The 15,820-nt window shown below is 44.2% G+C and overlaps 1 protein-coding gene across 2 annotated transcripts in view; it reads left to right on the forward strand.

Moving 5' to 3' along the window:
* Positions 1-15,820, forward strand: part of SSBP2 (single stranded DNA binding protein 2) — a 333,271-nt gene that overhangs the window by 73,602 nt on the left and 243,849 nt on the right. For both annotated transcript variants that reach the window (XM_059725068.1, XM_059725067.1), the window contains exon 2: positions 14,527-14,599. In XM_059725068.1, coding sequence (XP_059581051.1) covers positions 14,527-14,599 — 73 coding nt within the window. The remainder of the gene's footprint in view (positions 1-14,526; positions 14,600-15,820) is intronic.

The following is a 15,820-nucleotide window of genomic DNA, read 5'->3' on the forward strand; positions in this document are numbered from 1 at the left end:
TGCATTGATTTAGTACTTGGTTATGCAAGTACTAAGCTTAATGTGCCATAACTATGATGCATTAATGAACATGTAGACATGCCCAGTAAAGCATCACTGTCTACACACGCACAGCAATTAGGGTACAGTAGACTAATTTACTGTGCTGCTGGATAGTCCCATCAGATACGAGTGGTATCTGGCAGCATAGTAAATTACTGTGCATAAATTCACATGTAGACAGTGACATCGGATTAGTTTACTTTGGCTCAATTTGAGCTGGAGTATAGTCTATTCCACACTAATTGCACATGTAGATGTGCCCAGTCAAAGCTTATCTCTAAAATGAGTGCTATTCTTTTGATAGATCAAACAAAAATAGTTTAATACTTATAAACGTGCAGTTAACAACTGCTTAACTGAACTGCTTCTATATTTTTTTTGGCCAAATAATTATTCCCAGATTTCTAAGGCTACCACTTCTACTATGGATTGTTTTCAGTTTTCTCTTTATTATTGTTGTTTAATAAATATTAAAATCGTGGTGGGTTATTTTCTCACAGAGAACTTCCCTTGAGTAAGGAATTTTATAAAAAAATTAAAAATCCCCAAATTGAAACTTTAGTTTCTCTGATATTTACAGTTTAGATGTTCTGGCTTTTTATGCCCTGTATCAGACTTTCACATCATAGTGCCTATGGCTGGCAATGGATTTACAAATCTACTAGCACTAAGGCATAAACTGACAGCTGCTTGTGATCACACAAATTCATTGTAGTAGATTTTATGTAAAAGGAACAACAGTTTCCTTTCACAGCGATAATGTAACTCTATATGTTGAAGATACCAAAGATAAGTAAAGTAGAGTTTATGGAATATCACTCATATGTTGCTGAGTATCAGTAACTGGAGGTTTTGATTCTGCCACATTTACAGAATTTATAACTGTGTAGATTATGATTATGTATAAGTAATATTCAGTTAAACCATATTGTTTAATTATGACATGGTTGTACAGAATTTCACTTGCTTTTTTCTCAAATCCACCACATCATAATAGATCACCTGCCCAAAACTGTTTTGTCAGTCGGTTTAAAAAAATGGAATATGCCTTTTTGTTAATGGGTCTTGTGAGTCCAACCCTTGAATTACATTGAACAATAGGATTTGCAGATTTTCTGATTCTGTTGCCTGTTTTAACATTATAGTTAGTAGTGGCATTGCCTATTTTCTACCTTTAAGATTGGCCCAAAGGGCACATCCAGATGAGTGTGCAGATTCAGGGGCACCTATTTCCTGCAGCACATATTTGTGCAGCTGTTTTGTGCCCCAGGGCATGCCCCTGCATGTGTGCTCCAGTGTGTAGCAAATTGTCCCAGGTGGGGTAGGCGAGGCTGGGGCCATCACCTGTGCTGGTCCCAGCCGCCTTACCTAGGATCCAGGGGGCCTCCTAGGGCAGCAGTAGCGCCAAGTTGGCTACTCAGAGCCTGGCTGGCAGCCAGACCATGGCTCTGGCTGGCCAGGCTCTGTTTCTGGAGGTGAACACTGCTGCTATGTGACCATGCCACCTTTTTCTCTGGCTTTTTTTGATACCAGGATTTCCTAGCATCAAATTTTGGCACCGCACTGCAAATTAGCAGCAAGGCAAGTGGGTGCACGGGCACCATGTGTGGTTTGTGGCAACTCAGCTTTGAGTCTCCCTAAACTATATGTGCGCACTTGTCTGGAGACATCCCCAAAGAGTTTAAATTTGAGTAAATCTCTCTTTGCAGGTAAACAAAGGTGCTACCTCTTAAAATGCCAACTGTTTGTTGCAAGAGAGAACAAGATATAATTTGCAGCTATTGAGGGCATACTGCTTTTTATTTTCTGAATAAATTATTTCATAGATTCATAGATGTTAGGGTCGGAAGGGACCTCAATAGATCATCGAGTCCAACCCCCTGCATAAGCAGGAAAGAGTGTTGGGTCTAGATGACCCCAGCTAGATACTCATCTAACCTCCTCTTGAAGACCCCCAGGGTAGGGGAGAGCACCAACTCCGTTGGGAGCCCGTTCCAGACCTTGGCCACTCGAACTGTGAAGAAGTTCTTCCTAATGTCCAATCTAAATCTGCTCTCTGCTAGCTTGTGGCCATTGTTTCTTGCAACCCCTGGGGGCGCCTTGGTGAATAAATACTCACCAATTCCCTTCTGTGCCCCCGTGATGAACTTATAGATTCATAGATGTTAGGGTCGGAAGGGACCTCAATAGATCATCGAGTCCGACCCCCTGCATAAGCAGGAAAGAGTGCTGGGTCTAGATGACCCCAGCTAGATACTCATCTAACCTCCTCTTGAAGACCCCCAGGGTAGGGGAGAGCACCACCTCCCTTGGGAGCCCGTTCCAGACCTTGGCCACTCGAACTGTGAAGAAGTTCTTCCTAATGTCCAATCTAAATCTGCTCTCTGCTAGCTTGTGGCCATTATTTCTTGTAACACTCGGGGGCACCTTGGTGAATAAAACCTCACCAATTCCCTTCTGTGCCCCCGTGATGAACTTATAGGCAGCCACAAGGTCGCCTCTCAACCTTCTCTTGCGGAGGCTGGAAAGATCCAGTTTCTCTAGTCTCTCCTCGTAGGGCTTGGTCTGCAGGCCTTTGACCATACGAGTTTCCCTTCTCTGGACCCTCTCCAGGTTATCCGCATCCTTCTTGAAGTGTGGCGCCCAGAATTGCACGCAGTACTCCAACTACGGTCTGACCAGTGCCCGATAGAGGGGAAGTATCACCTCCTTGGACCTATTCGTCATGCATCTGCTGATGCATGATAAAGTGCCATTGGCTTTTCTGATGGCTTCGTCACACTGCCGGCTCATGTTCATCTTGGAGTCCACTAGGACTCCAAGATCCCTTTCCATCTCTGTGCCACCCAGCAGGTCATTCCCTAGGCTGTAGGTGTGCTGGACATTTTTCCTCCCTAGGTGCAGCACTTTGCATTTCTCCTTGTTGAACTGCATCCTGTTGTTTTCTGCCCACTTGTCCAACCTATCCAGGTCTGCCTGCAGCTGTTCCCTGCCCTCTGGCATGTCCACTTCTCCTCATAGCTTTGTGTCATCTGCAAACTTGGACAGAGTACATTTGACTCCCTCGTCCAAGTCACTGATGAAGACATTAAAGAGTATCGGTCCAAGGACCGAGCCCTGCGGGACCCCACTGCCCACACCCTTCCAGGTCGAGACCGACCCATCCACCACGACTCTTTGGGTGCGACCCTCTAGCCAATTCGCCACCCACCGGACTGTGTAGTCATCCACATCACAGCCTCTTAGCTTGTTCACCAGTATGAGGTGGGATACCGTATCGAAGGCACAAATGTGAGCCTTGATAATTTTTTCAAAGACTTTACCAAGGATGGAGGTGAGACTGACCAGCCTATAGTTGCCCGGGTCCTCCTTCCTCCCCTTTTTGAAAATGGGGACCACGTTAGCCCTTTTCCAGTCCTCCGGGACTTGGCCCGTGCGCCATGAGCGTTCGAATATTCCCGCCAGTGGCTCTGCAATGATGTCGGCCAGTGCCTTCAGCACCCTCGGATGGAGCCCATCCTGGCCTGCCGATTTAAAGGCATCCAGCTGATCCAAATGACTCTGCACCACCTCAGGATCTATGTATGGAAGTCTGGCGCCTTGCTGCTGCCTCTCTACAACCCCTGTGAGAGACTTGTCGTGCCCCTCACTTAGGAACACTGAGGCAAAGAACTCGTTGAGGAGTTCAGCCTTGTCCCCACTGTCTGTCACCAGTTGTTTCTGCCCATTTAGCAGTGGTCCTATTCCTCCCTGGGCCTTCCTTTTACTCCCAATATATCTAAAAAACAATTTCTTGTTGTCTTTTACTTGGGTTGCCATCCTCAGCTCCATGGTAGCTTTGGCCCGTCTAACTGCCTCCCTACAAGCACGAGTAGAGGAGGTATATTCATCTTTAGTGATCTCACCTTGTTTCCACTTTTTATGTGCTCCCCTTTTGGCCCTTAGGCTGCCCTGGATTTCTCTGGTCAGCCATGGAAGCCTCCTGGCCCCTTCCCGTTTTTTGCCTCGCTCGGGGATCGTCTTGCTTTGTGCCCGAAGGATTGTTTCCTTTAGGCACAGCCACCCTTCTTGGGCTCCCATCCCTTCAAAACTCCTACTCTGCAGTGCTTCTTTGACTAATCGCCTGAGTGCATTGAGATCAGCTTTCCTAAAGTCTAGCACTTTCACCCTACTAGTTACTTAAAGGCAGCCACAAGGTCGCCTCTCAACCTTCTCTTGCGGAGGCTGAAAAGGTCCAGTTTCTCTAGTCTCTCCTTGTAGGGCTTCAACACAGGCTATCTAACATGAATTTGAGCCTTTGCCCCAAACTTCATTTTACCAGTGTGTGTTTGTTCCAGAGCTAACTGACAGTGCATTGGCGCTGAAGGATGTGCATTTTCCAATCCTAGTGTGGATTTTAGGCTTCTTTAGAGTCAGAAAGAGCCTTGATTTTTCAGATTTTCATGTAATCTTTTAATCTAAAATTAGATGTATTCCTGTCCCTTGATTTGAAGGGGAGGGAGTTCACTATATTATTTTAATCAATAGACCTACCATATTTACCCAAATCCAAAATGGCCCTGAATTTAGAATGATCTTAAAATAATTAGATTCTAGACATGGAAAAATTATAAGTCATCTTAAATTTGTCCCTGTCACTGCTGCAGTGGGGAAAGAAGTGGCAGGTGTAGGGGGACACAGTAGGGGGACAAGCAGTGGGGGAGGCAATAGGGGAAGGTGGTTGAATACCAGGAGGGTGTAGGTGGGGGGGGCAGGCTGTGAAGGAAGCAGTGGTGGGGAGAGCAGGTGGTAGGAGGGCAGACAGTGGGGGAAGGGTCCAATAGCTTGACCCCTGCCTCTTGCCCCCCTACACCCTGCTTCCTGCAAACTGTTTCCCCCACCACTTGCCCTCCCTGCCTACCCCCCACAGCTTCAACTTCCTTCCCCCCATTTCTGCCCACTGCTTTTTTTTGCCCCTGCAACCTTTGCTGCCTCTGCTCCCCCACTGCCCCCTATACAGTCTTGTACCCCTTCCCTACTGTTGCTTTTCTCCTACTGTCTCCCCCACTGCCTGCCCTCAGCTGCTTACCCTTGCTTACCCTTGCTTTGACAGGCTTTGGCCCTGCTCCAGCCTGTGGCACAATACATATTCATGCTCTGGCCCCAACTCAGTTGGTAGCAATGGTGGCAGCTGGAGCTGTCACACACCAACCACAGCTACTGCCGGCTGGGCAGTTCCAGGTTGGAACAGGATTGGAGCTGGAGTAACAGTAAGCAGTGGGTTCATGGGGAGGGGCAGAGGCTGCAGGGGTGGGAGAAGGCAAGGGAAGCAGGTGGGAGGCAAGTTGGGGCTGGGCCTGAAGCAGTTGCCTGCCCCTGCCTCCCCGCTACCTTGTACTTGACTCCAAGACAAAGGGCTTTTTTCCCCATATCATCTGGAAAATTTTAATCTTGGAATCAAGTAAATATAGTACTGTAAGTCGCTAGGTTTTCATTAAGCTAACATATTTTTTCAGTATTCTTCCCTTAGCCATCTAAAAAGTCAGTCCTTCAGTATGTTTAGAATGATTTCTGTTTGTTTCCCGATGTTATTTTTAGGTGGTGACTAATTGGGAACCCTTTACGTAGTGTTTCAGGTTTTTAATCTTCTTGGATATTATATATGTTATATCTTCTCAAAAGAAAAGCCAGAACAGACAGAAAAATATACCAGCTTAGCAAAATTTAAGCAATCAGGGTAGCCAGAAAAAACAGACTGTAACTTTGTAGAATATGTTCATCAAAAGACCTTTGACACCATTGTGTAATTCCTCATTAGTTTCTAAAATTAATAAAGTCATGAGAAACTGTGTATCATAACTGATACTATATGTGAGTAAAACTTTATCTAAAGTTTTTGTTGCAGAAAATCTTAAACTAGATGTAAATGCTAGCTGACTAATAATACTTCTTCAACTTATAAACTTACTAGCACTAAGAAAAGGAGCATGACAGTTTAAGGTTTAACTCATGGCCTTGGTAGTTTCTTTCTTACACTAGGTTATCAGTAACAACATGCTTTGTGAATATATCTTTGTGCCTGAGCACTTCTAATGGAAGGGTTAACAAATTATGATCTTTCTTGGCACCGGAACAGAAAGTTAATTATTTTACCTTATTTACTTGAATCTAAGTTGACCCTGAATTTAAGACGACCGCCCCCCGCGCCCCCCCCCCATAATTGGATTCGATATATGGAAAAATTACAAATTTGTTATAATTTCCAAGAAATAGAATCTAATTATCAGAGAGTTGTGTTAAATTCATCTGTCTCCCTCCCCCGCCCCCCGACTTGCTACAGCAGAGAAAGCAGTGGCTGGGGAGGTTGGGTAGCTCGGTGGGGGGAGAGTCAAGCAGTCTACTTTGCCCTCTGTTCCCTCTACTTCTCCCCCCTGAAGCCTTCCTGCCCCCTGCCCTATCCTACCCCCAGCTCCCCACAGCCTCTGCTTCTTCTGCCGTCTCTAGTCTCTGCCTTTGATCCCCACCAGTCTCTGCTTCTTCCCTGTCTCTACTCTCCCAGTCTCTGTCTCTTCCTCCCTCCACTCCCCCCAGTCTCTACCTCTGTCAGGTATTTCCCCCCTGGAGCACAGCCCCTGTCAGCCATGCAGCAGTGTTGGTGCTGCTGATTGGCCAGGCTGGGGACAGAGTTTCCATGTGTTCTGTGTCCAGAAGGAAATCCAGCCTGATCTGGAGCTGAGTTGCTCCTGACAGTAAGTGGGGAAAAAGAGGTCGGGAGGGGGTCAGAACATGCAGAGGGCAAGTGGAGGGGGCCAGGAATCTGCCATGCGTCTGACTCTTATCCCGAACTGGGCTCAGCAGCCACCTGATCCTCCTCCTTGCTTTTAATGCAAATCTAAGACGAGGGGGTTCCTCCCTTGTGCTGATTGGGAGGAAAAAAACTCATCTTAGATTTGAATAAATATGGTATATCTGTCTATAAATTTGATATACTTGGATTATGTCCATTTTTAACATACGCTTAGTCTAGTCTTTCTTTATCACATAGTTGTAGTCATTACATACATTAATCCAACTTGTTGTGCTGTATTGCGCCTTTTTGATTTCTTTACTATCTTTCCTGGGAGCATCAATTTTCATTGATCTCTCTGCTCTGGCTAATGCAATAAACAATAGTATCTTTCTTTTTATCTCTGAGGCAAATACGTTTATTTCTAAATGAACCTATAATGTTGTTAACTCCCCTAAAGACTTCCTGACAGAATAATAATTAGGTATGAGTACAAATAAGAACCAATCAAATTAGTTTATGCTTTTCCTCTTTTTGACATCTGTTTAGGGAAGTTGTCTCCATGATGTGGTCCTACACTTTTCTACCAGAGAAATGATGCAGTCACTCAGTCAGTATGGCCCTATCCTCATTTTCCCACTGGGATTATCTTGAAGGTTTAAGAGCAGGGATATTTTATCCTTCATTACTTCCAAATCTAAACCTGTTTTTTCAAATAGGCAAGGTATATTTGTGCATTCCACATTTTCTTTTCAGTTACTACTTAGTTGTATTTAAATGAGAAAATAATAGTAGACTGCAGAAAGTCTGTGGAATTATAATATAAATCTGCAATTCTAATTTGCAGAATACATTCATTGTATTCAGGCTGAGCTTTTATGGCTGTCCTTTTTGTTTGGATAAACTGTTAAATTAAAGCCTTGGGTTGTCAGTGAGAAGCATACAGGGCAGAGGGTTGTGCGCCTGCTACTGCAGCTCCAATTGAGTGTTATCCTGGAGTATTTAGATTAAATGTGCTAATCTTTTTAGATGATAAGAGACTATACTGAAGGTTACATATTATAGTGCAGTATTTGCTGATTCTTTTGTTAGTTGACTGACTTAAAATTTAGGTATATATGTAATAAACTTATGGTTCTTCTGATTTCCCATTTTCTTTTGCAGTGAGACAAAGGATCCTTTTACATTTAGGCTGTAGACTTGATACGAACAAGTCTCGTGTTTTAAAATCAAATTTTAATAATAACAACAAAATAATTTTTATATTTCAGAACTAATGAAGGAATGTTTTAGAGTTGTTTTAGGTGTCCAACAATTAATCTCATTATTTTTATGTAGATTTCTTTTTTTCCTTTTGCATCTCTCCAGTGTTAGAACTTGGCTACTCTTACAACTATCAGCTTTTTGTTGACAGCTTCAATCTGTATTTTTGGGATGAGAAACTGCAGACACTAGTAATGGGCTCCATCATCATAGTATCTTATGAGCTTCCTTAATATTTGAATAGCTAATAGTCTAGTAGACCATTTTAATGCTTATAGAGCTTTCTTCTTAGAGTGTTATGAGAGTCATGTTAATCAAAATAGGTTTACTGCAAGCCAGTAAAAGCATTTTTAAAATACATGTTTCTTCAATTAAAAAAACAAAACCAAAATGTATTACCACACTTTCAAGGCTAAGATTTTAAAAGAGTCAGATGCTTTATTAAATTAAAGGGTATGTCATGTTTTTGATATTTGGAGAAATGAAGTCTCTGTCTGGTTTACAAATCTGGAGATATGGTGAAGCATGCTGAGTACACAAAGTGTGAACAACCATGAAAAATAATTACTACCATACTTATCACCTGTATTTTAGATATTTATGTGTAATGGATTATTTATTACAGTAAAAGCCACTTCAGATGCCTGTGGGTAACACATGCAGCCCTTTAAGTCAAGCAAATGGCTAGTGCTAGTGCCGTTTGCCAGATCTTCTTGTTTTCAATGTAAGAGGCACTGCTTAAGCCAAATTAAGCATTCAGCACATGCTCAGCTATTCTCATCTCAGAAAGGCTTGTTACTGTGTTACTCGGAGCCTGCATTCAGCATGTGCTCAATTTTCTACACACCTTACGGTTCCTAATCTTATTATTCAGACCCTTCCTCCTCTAATAAAAATTGATAAGACCTAATCAGCAATGAACCTGCTAAGAGCACATTATTAAGAGCATCCGAGGTTGGTTAGGACAGGGATTGGCAACTTTGGGCTGTAATGGGCCATGGCTAGCACCCCAGCCCCTCTCACAAACTGCAAATTTCTGCACCTTCTGGCAATTAGCCAATGCTGTGGAGGGCAAATGGAATGAGGGACACAATAAGACCCTGGTGGTACCTGCTGTCCTACACCAGCAGCAGTGGAGGGAATAAACTGGACATGGCAGGGAATAGGACCCTAGGGATGCCTGCTGCTCTGGCAGGGGAATGCTACCAACTCTCTGATTTGCCATGAGCCGGATCTAATATTTTTATGGGCCAGGTCAGGCCCAGGCTGTGGACCCTAGATTGCCAACCCCTTGGCTAGAAGGATTAACTATCATGTCAGGCAATTTTGTGGTTATCAAACATGCCTGCTATCTGCATCTTAGACCATAATTATTGTAATGATCTGTCAGAACTATTTCCTATTATTACTAAATAGATTAATAGAATTAGGGTCGGAAGGGACCTGAGCAGATCATCTAGTCCAACCCCCTGCCCTGGGCAGGAATGAATACAGGGCTCTTTTGACCCCTACTAAGTTTAAGCTCAAATGACCCCAGCTACGTAGTTATCAAGCCTACTTTTAAAGACCCCTAAGGTAGGAGCCAGCACCACTTCCCTTGGAAGCTGTTTCCAGATCCTGGCCACCGTGACTGTGAAGTAGTGCCTCCTGATGTCTAGCTGAACCTCCTCTCAATCAGCTTGTGGCCATTATTCCTTGTTACTCCGGGAGGTGCTTGGGGGAACAGGGTCTTACCCAATCCCCTCTGGTCCCCCCTGTTAAATTTATAGATGGCCACTAGATCCGCTCTCAGCCTTCTCTTGTGAAGGCTGAACAGGTTCAGGTCCCTTAGCCTCTCCTCATAGGGCCTGCCCTGCTGCCCCCAATCATGCGAGTGGCCCTCCTCTGGACCCTCCCAATGCTGGCCTCATCCCTCCTGAAGTGCAGCGCCCAGAACTGGACACAGTACTCCCAACTGTGGCCTGACCAATGTCGCATAGAGGGGGAGGATCACCTCTTTGGACCTGCTTGTGATGGACCTGTGGATACATGACAAGGTGAGGTTAGCCTTGCTGACTGCGTCCTCACATTGGCGGCCCATGTTCATTTTGGAATCGATAATGACTCTAGGATCTCTTTCTGCCACTGTGCTTTCAAGAATGGAGTTCCCCAGCCTATAGGTATGCTGCTGGTTCTTCCTGCCCAAGTGCACTACCCTGCACTTGTCAATATTGAATCCCATCCTATTCACATTTGCCCACCCCTGTAACCTGTCCAGGTCCAGTTGTATCCTGTCCCTCCCTTCCAGCTTGTCCACCTCGCCCCAAATCTTGGTGTCATCAGCGAATTTGAACAGGGTGCTTTTCACCCCCTCATCCAAGTGGCTGATAAAGAAATTGAACAGTACAGACCCAAGGACCAAGCCCTGGGGGACTCCATTGCCCACCTCCCTCCAGGTCAAATATGACCCATCCACCACCACTCTCTGGGTGCAGCCCCCTAGCCAATTTGTGACCCATCTGACTGTGTAGGCATCAATGCCACAGTCACCTAGCTTTTTAATGAGAATGAGGAGGGAGACAGTGTCAAAGGCCTTCCTGAAGTCCAGAAAGACTACATTTACCGTGACACCTGCGTCCAATGATTTTGTGACCTGATCATAGAAGGCTGTCAGGCTGGTCTGACAGGACTTACCCTTAATGAACCCATGCTGGTTGCCTTTGAACATCCTCCCTTCTGCTGGTCCCTCCCAGATGTGCTTCTGGATAATTTTTTCAAAGAGTTTCCCCAGGTCCGAAGTAAGACTAACAGGCCTATAATCGCCTGGGTCCTCCCTCCTCCCTTTTTTGAAAATGGGGACCACATTGGCCTTCTTCCAGTCTTCTGGCATCTGGCCAGAGCACCATGAGTGCTCGTAAAGCTGTGACAGGGGCCCTGCGATGACCCCTGTCAATTCCCTCAGCATCCTGGGGTGGAAAACATCTGGACCTGCTGATCTGAACATGTTCAGCCCCTCCAGAAGTTCGCTAACTTGGTCCTCCCTGACCCTAGGCCTAGCGGAGTCACTCCTGAGTCCACCCTGTATCCCGGTGGGGGAGACGTCCCGGTCCCTACTCAGAAAAATGGAGGCAAAGAATTTGTTTAAATGGTCTGCTTTTTCATCTGGTGCAACCACCAGATTGCCAAGCGTATCCTGCAGGGGCCCCATGTTGCCTGGTGCCTTCTTTTTGCTCCCTATGTATTTAAAAAAGGACTTTTTGTTGTCCTTGATCCTTGTTGCTAGCCCTAGTTCCATCTCCAGCTTAGCCTTCCTAATAGCCTCCCTACATACTCTTGCTATGGAGGTATAATCCTCTGATGATAGCCCACCCCCTTCCACTAGATGTGCACCTCCTTTTTGGCCTTCAGACATTCCTGAATGCCTTTGGTGAGCCAAGGGGGCTTTTGAGCACTCTTGCCCCCTTTGACTCGCGTTGGGACTGTCACCCCTTGGGCTCGGAGGATTGTCTCTTTAAGGAACGACCACTCATCCTGGACACCTAGTTCCCCTACTCTCCAGAACCGCAGTGCCTCTCCTACCAATCTCCTTAACTCATTGAAGTCGGCCCTTCTGAAGTCAAGGGCTGCTGCCTTGCTGTAGGCCCTTGACACAAGGCACTGGATGGTGAATTCCAGTAGGTGATGATTGCTATCGCCCAGGTGGTCGAGGACCTTGAGTCCCCTCACCAGGTCATCAACTGTGGCCAGGACCAGGTCCAACAGGGCATTCCCTCTGGTGGGACTGTGCACCTCCTGGGTTAGGTGGAGGTCTTGTATCCCAGCAAGAAACCTACGTGAGCGGTCAGACCTGGCTGACTGCTTCTCCCAGCAAATGTCCAGGTAGTTTAGATCACCCATGACGACCACATCCCTTGACTTAACTGCCTCCGCGAGAATTCCTGGTCCAGCACTTCCCCCTGGTTGGGTGGTCTATAATAGACACCCACCGTTAAGTCCTGCAACCCCCTTGTTGACCCAGAGCACTTCAGCCTGCCCCTCCTCTGACCCCATCCTGTTAGTTGAGGACATGTATTGCTCTTTGATGTAGAGCGCCACACCCCTGCCTTTCCTCCCTGTTCCGTCCCTCCTGTATAGTCTGTAGCCCGTAATGTTTACCGCCCGATCATGGGTTGAATCCCACCAGGTTTCAGTGAGCCCTACTATGTCTGGTTTTGTACTAGCTATCTGGAGGGCAGGTTCCTCCTGTTTATTCCCCATACTTTGAGCATTAGTGTAAAGGCATTTAAGGCCTTCTGTTGGTGCATCCCCCCCCGCCCGATTCCTAGGACTGTCTGGACACTTGTCACTTACCTGGGTACCTCCTGTGCTCGTCACCTGCTTTGGCTGGGAGGTGTCCTTGTGTCCTCCTGTGGCCCCATCCCAGTTGTATCTGAAGTCATCCTATTACATCTTCTGAAAGGTAGAGGGAAGCTGTAGACTTTTCTGCCTTCTAGATTAATTTTTATTAACACCATTGACTTCATATATAGAGATTTTTTAAAACAAAACTTTTTTTTAGGAATACATCCATAAGACTGCATATAATCAGGCTTCAGCTTTTTGGCAGATGTGTTGCATGTACATGTTCTGTACAGACAGTGTTTTTAGGAGAGGTGTACATTCTTGAGAATTGGAATGAATCTGTAACAGATCTTCATCTAGAAAAGAAGGTGCTGCTAGAATTGGCTTCTTAGAGAGTTTGTAGTGAGATAAAAAGCTTTCATCTCCAGGTCAATAATTTTAATCCAGTTTGGATAATTGGGGATTAGCAGATGTTAGTCTATGAGAGATGGTGTTTTTGCCCTAAGTGTTAGTGGACAGATGTTCATTGACTATATTCCTATCTGCAGTAAACCCTGCATAAAGCCCCACTGATGTAATCTAGGATGTGTATGGCTGCTGTTTGACTTTCACTATGAAGTTCAATTTGGTCTCACCTTATTGCCACTCTGAGAAAGACAAGGGACTGAGTGGGCTTTAAGAGTTATTCATATTTTTATCTAACGGTGTTGCAACCACAACAGAAGTTGATGCAGGATTGAGTTCAGTGCTTGACTGAGGTTTACGTGCTCTGTGAGTAAACTTAAGCTATTGGTCAAAGGTGCAAACTAGTGATTCTCAAAGGGTGTGCCATGGTGCAATAGTGTGCTGCAACAGTGATAGAAGTATGCTATGAGATCCTCCTGTGTGAGGATGTGAATGCCCTCCTCCCCTGTCCAGCACCCTGTGCCTACCACAGCTACCCCAGTGGGAACTGTTGCTCCTCCTCTGGGAACTGCCACCATTGCTGCTGCCTCTCCCCTGCCCTTCCCTGCCACAGGCAGCCCCTGTGCCATCCTTCCCCAGCTCCCAGCAGCATGCTGTGCTGTGAACAGGTGGGTGGGCAGATGTATAGATGGAATCGTGCTTTGCAGTCTGGTTCATCACCTCTACTCCTCATTTGCTCTTGGGGCTGGCAGGAGGGGATGCATGAGTGATTTTCAACTTTTTTAGCCTGAAGGCCCCCCTCCAGGTCTTTTCTGAATTTAGACCTGGTTCAGTGATTTTCAGCTGCAAACTTCAGAAAAATTCTGGAGCAATTTTTGTAACTGCAACTCAGCACTGGCATGGTTTCCTCTGGCATGAGAGTAGAACACACTATATTTTTTAAAAGTGTGCGTGTATGAATACGCACATGTATGCACACACACACACACACACACTCCTCCCCCCTTCTGTCCCCCATAACCCTTTTGGGTGTAAAAGTGATGTGTGCAGCTAATTTTTAATCCAGAAAAAAGCATGCCCTAGGTACCAAAGTTTGGGAGACACTGATGTAAAGAGTTCAGCACCTTCCAAAAGTAAGCAGTTTGCTTTGTAAAAAACACACAGCATTGCTATAATTTATTCATATGAAGTATTATTTGGTTTGGTTTGGGTAAATATACAGTAGAATTAACTGAAATATTGTGTTCTTACCGAGCATAAAGTAATTTGAGTTGTAATAATACTGTGTTAACTACTATTTCAACAGATCTGAAATTGACCTACACATTCTTGTTTAAAAGTTCAGACTTCAGTTCAGGGGTAGGCAGCCCCTGACACAGGTGCCAGAGAGTGGCATGCAAAGGCATTTTACTTGGCACACTTGCCTTGGGGTGGATGGTGGGGAAGGGGCCGGGGTTGTGCTTCCACAACAACAGTTGGGCCCCTCATGGCTCCCTTGCCATCCGTCCTGGCATGCCTACAACTTACAAGTCAAGGTCGCAGGTGTTTTTGGTGCTCTGCCCAAAAACATTGCTGACCCCTGCTTTAGGTAATAGTAGATCTGACACTTTTAGAACACATTTTTTGGTATTCAAGTACTACATAGTTCAATCTGTTAATTGCTGAGAACATTTAAAAAAATCAGCGAACACATTTTCTGTATTGAATGCCTTTTTGTTTATTCATTTCAGGTTAGCGCTGTACGTATATGAATATCTGCTCCATGTAGGAGCACAGAAATCTGCCCAGACGTTTTTATCAGAGGTATGTATGTTTCCCATCTTTTTCTCAGTTTTGATAGCATATGGAAATAAAATAAATACACATTTTAAAAAAGGCAAAAACACACACTAGCTCTTTTGAGGTTCAGTTTTTGCTGATCAGGTTTTCTATACCTTTCTTTGGCATACCTGGGTCCTTGTCTATTACCACACAAAAGAAATGTCCCTTTTGTTTTCTGAAACAGGTGTAGCATATAAAGAATGCATCTGTTCGTTAGTACTCTTTTGGAATGACCTGCATGACTCGCTCCTGTTTACATCATATGTCGATAATGCACTTATTCCGAACGCATAACAATTATGCTACATCTTGTATTTTCAGGTTCATTTGGTATTCTCCATAAATGCTATATGTAATATTGACCAACACTGATCTTGGTGCATGCATTTAACCTTTTCTTTTCATTTGGAGAAATAACTATATATTTATTATACCTATTTGTGTCTTATTCCTTTAATCTTTTTAATTCTTGATGGAACTTTTTCTTTTACCTTCTATTTATTATTTTTTCTTTATAATATTTCTTAAAAGGCTTTGTAAATATTAAAAGGTGTTGAAAATCCAGGCAAAATATGTTTCCTCATCAGTTTATATCTCTCCTCAGAAAAATAAACTGAGTGCTAGACAATCAACTCCTATTTAAATGAATGAAAATATTTAAGTAAGCATGTTGACAACTGGGAAATGAGGAAAAACTTAGGAAAACCCCATTAAATAAGGAGCATGCAAAGTAATACTTTGAAAATTGGAGATCTATAAATCAGCTGTCCTAAAAGCTGATTGTCAGCTTCCCCAAAAGCTAACAAAATTATTGTGCTAGTGACAATTCTTTTTGAACAAATCATCGGCCACTGGCATTGCACCAGAAGTCAGGAAAAAAGCAGATTTGTGGTACTACCAATTCTTTTGTTCATAGAACAGTGTTTCTGGCAGTTACTGTCTGGTATATCTAATTTCTCTGTAGAGTAATAGAAAAATAATTAAGAGAAAAATACAAAAGTGAATAATTTATGCTTCAGTAAAAAGTATTCATTTATGAAGGATACATTTTGCAAGACAACCATTGCTTATTTTACTTTTTTGATAGATTTACAAAATGAGTGGATGAAGGGGAATGTAATAGATAGGACATTTGGATTTTAAAAAAGCATCCTGTGGCATTGCTGAAAAACTTGCTCTCAAAATTAATTCAGATTTGAATAT

Source organism: Alligator mississippiensis, chromosome 3 (assembly GCF_030867095.1).
Source record: "Alligator mississippiensis isolate rAllMis1 chromosome 3, rAllMis1, whole genome shotgun sequence".
Lineage (NCBI taxonomy): Eukaryota > Metazoa > Chordata > Crocodylia > Alligatoridae > Alligator > Alligator mississippiensis.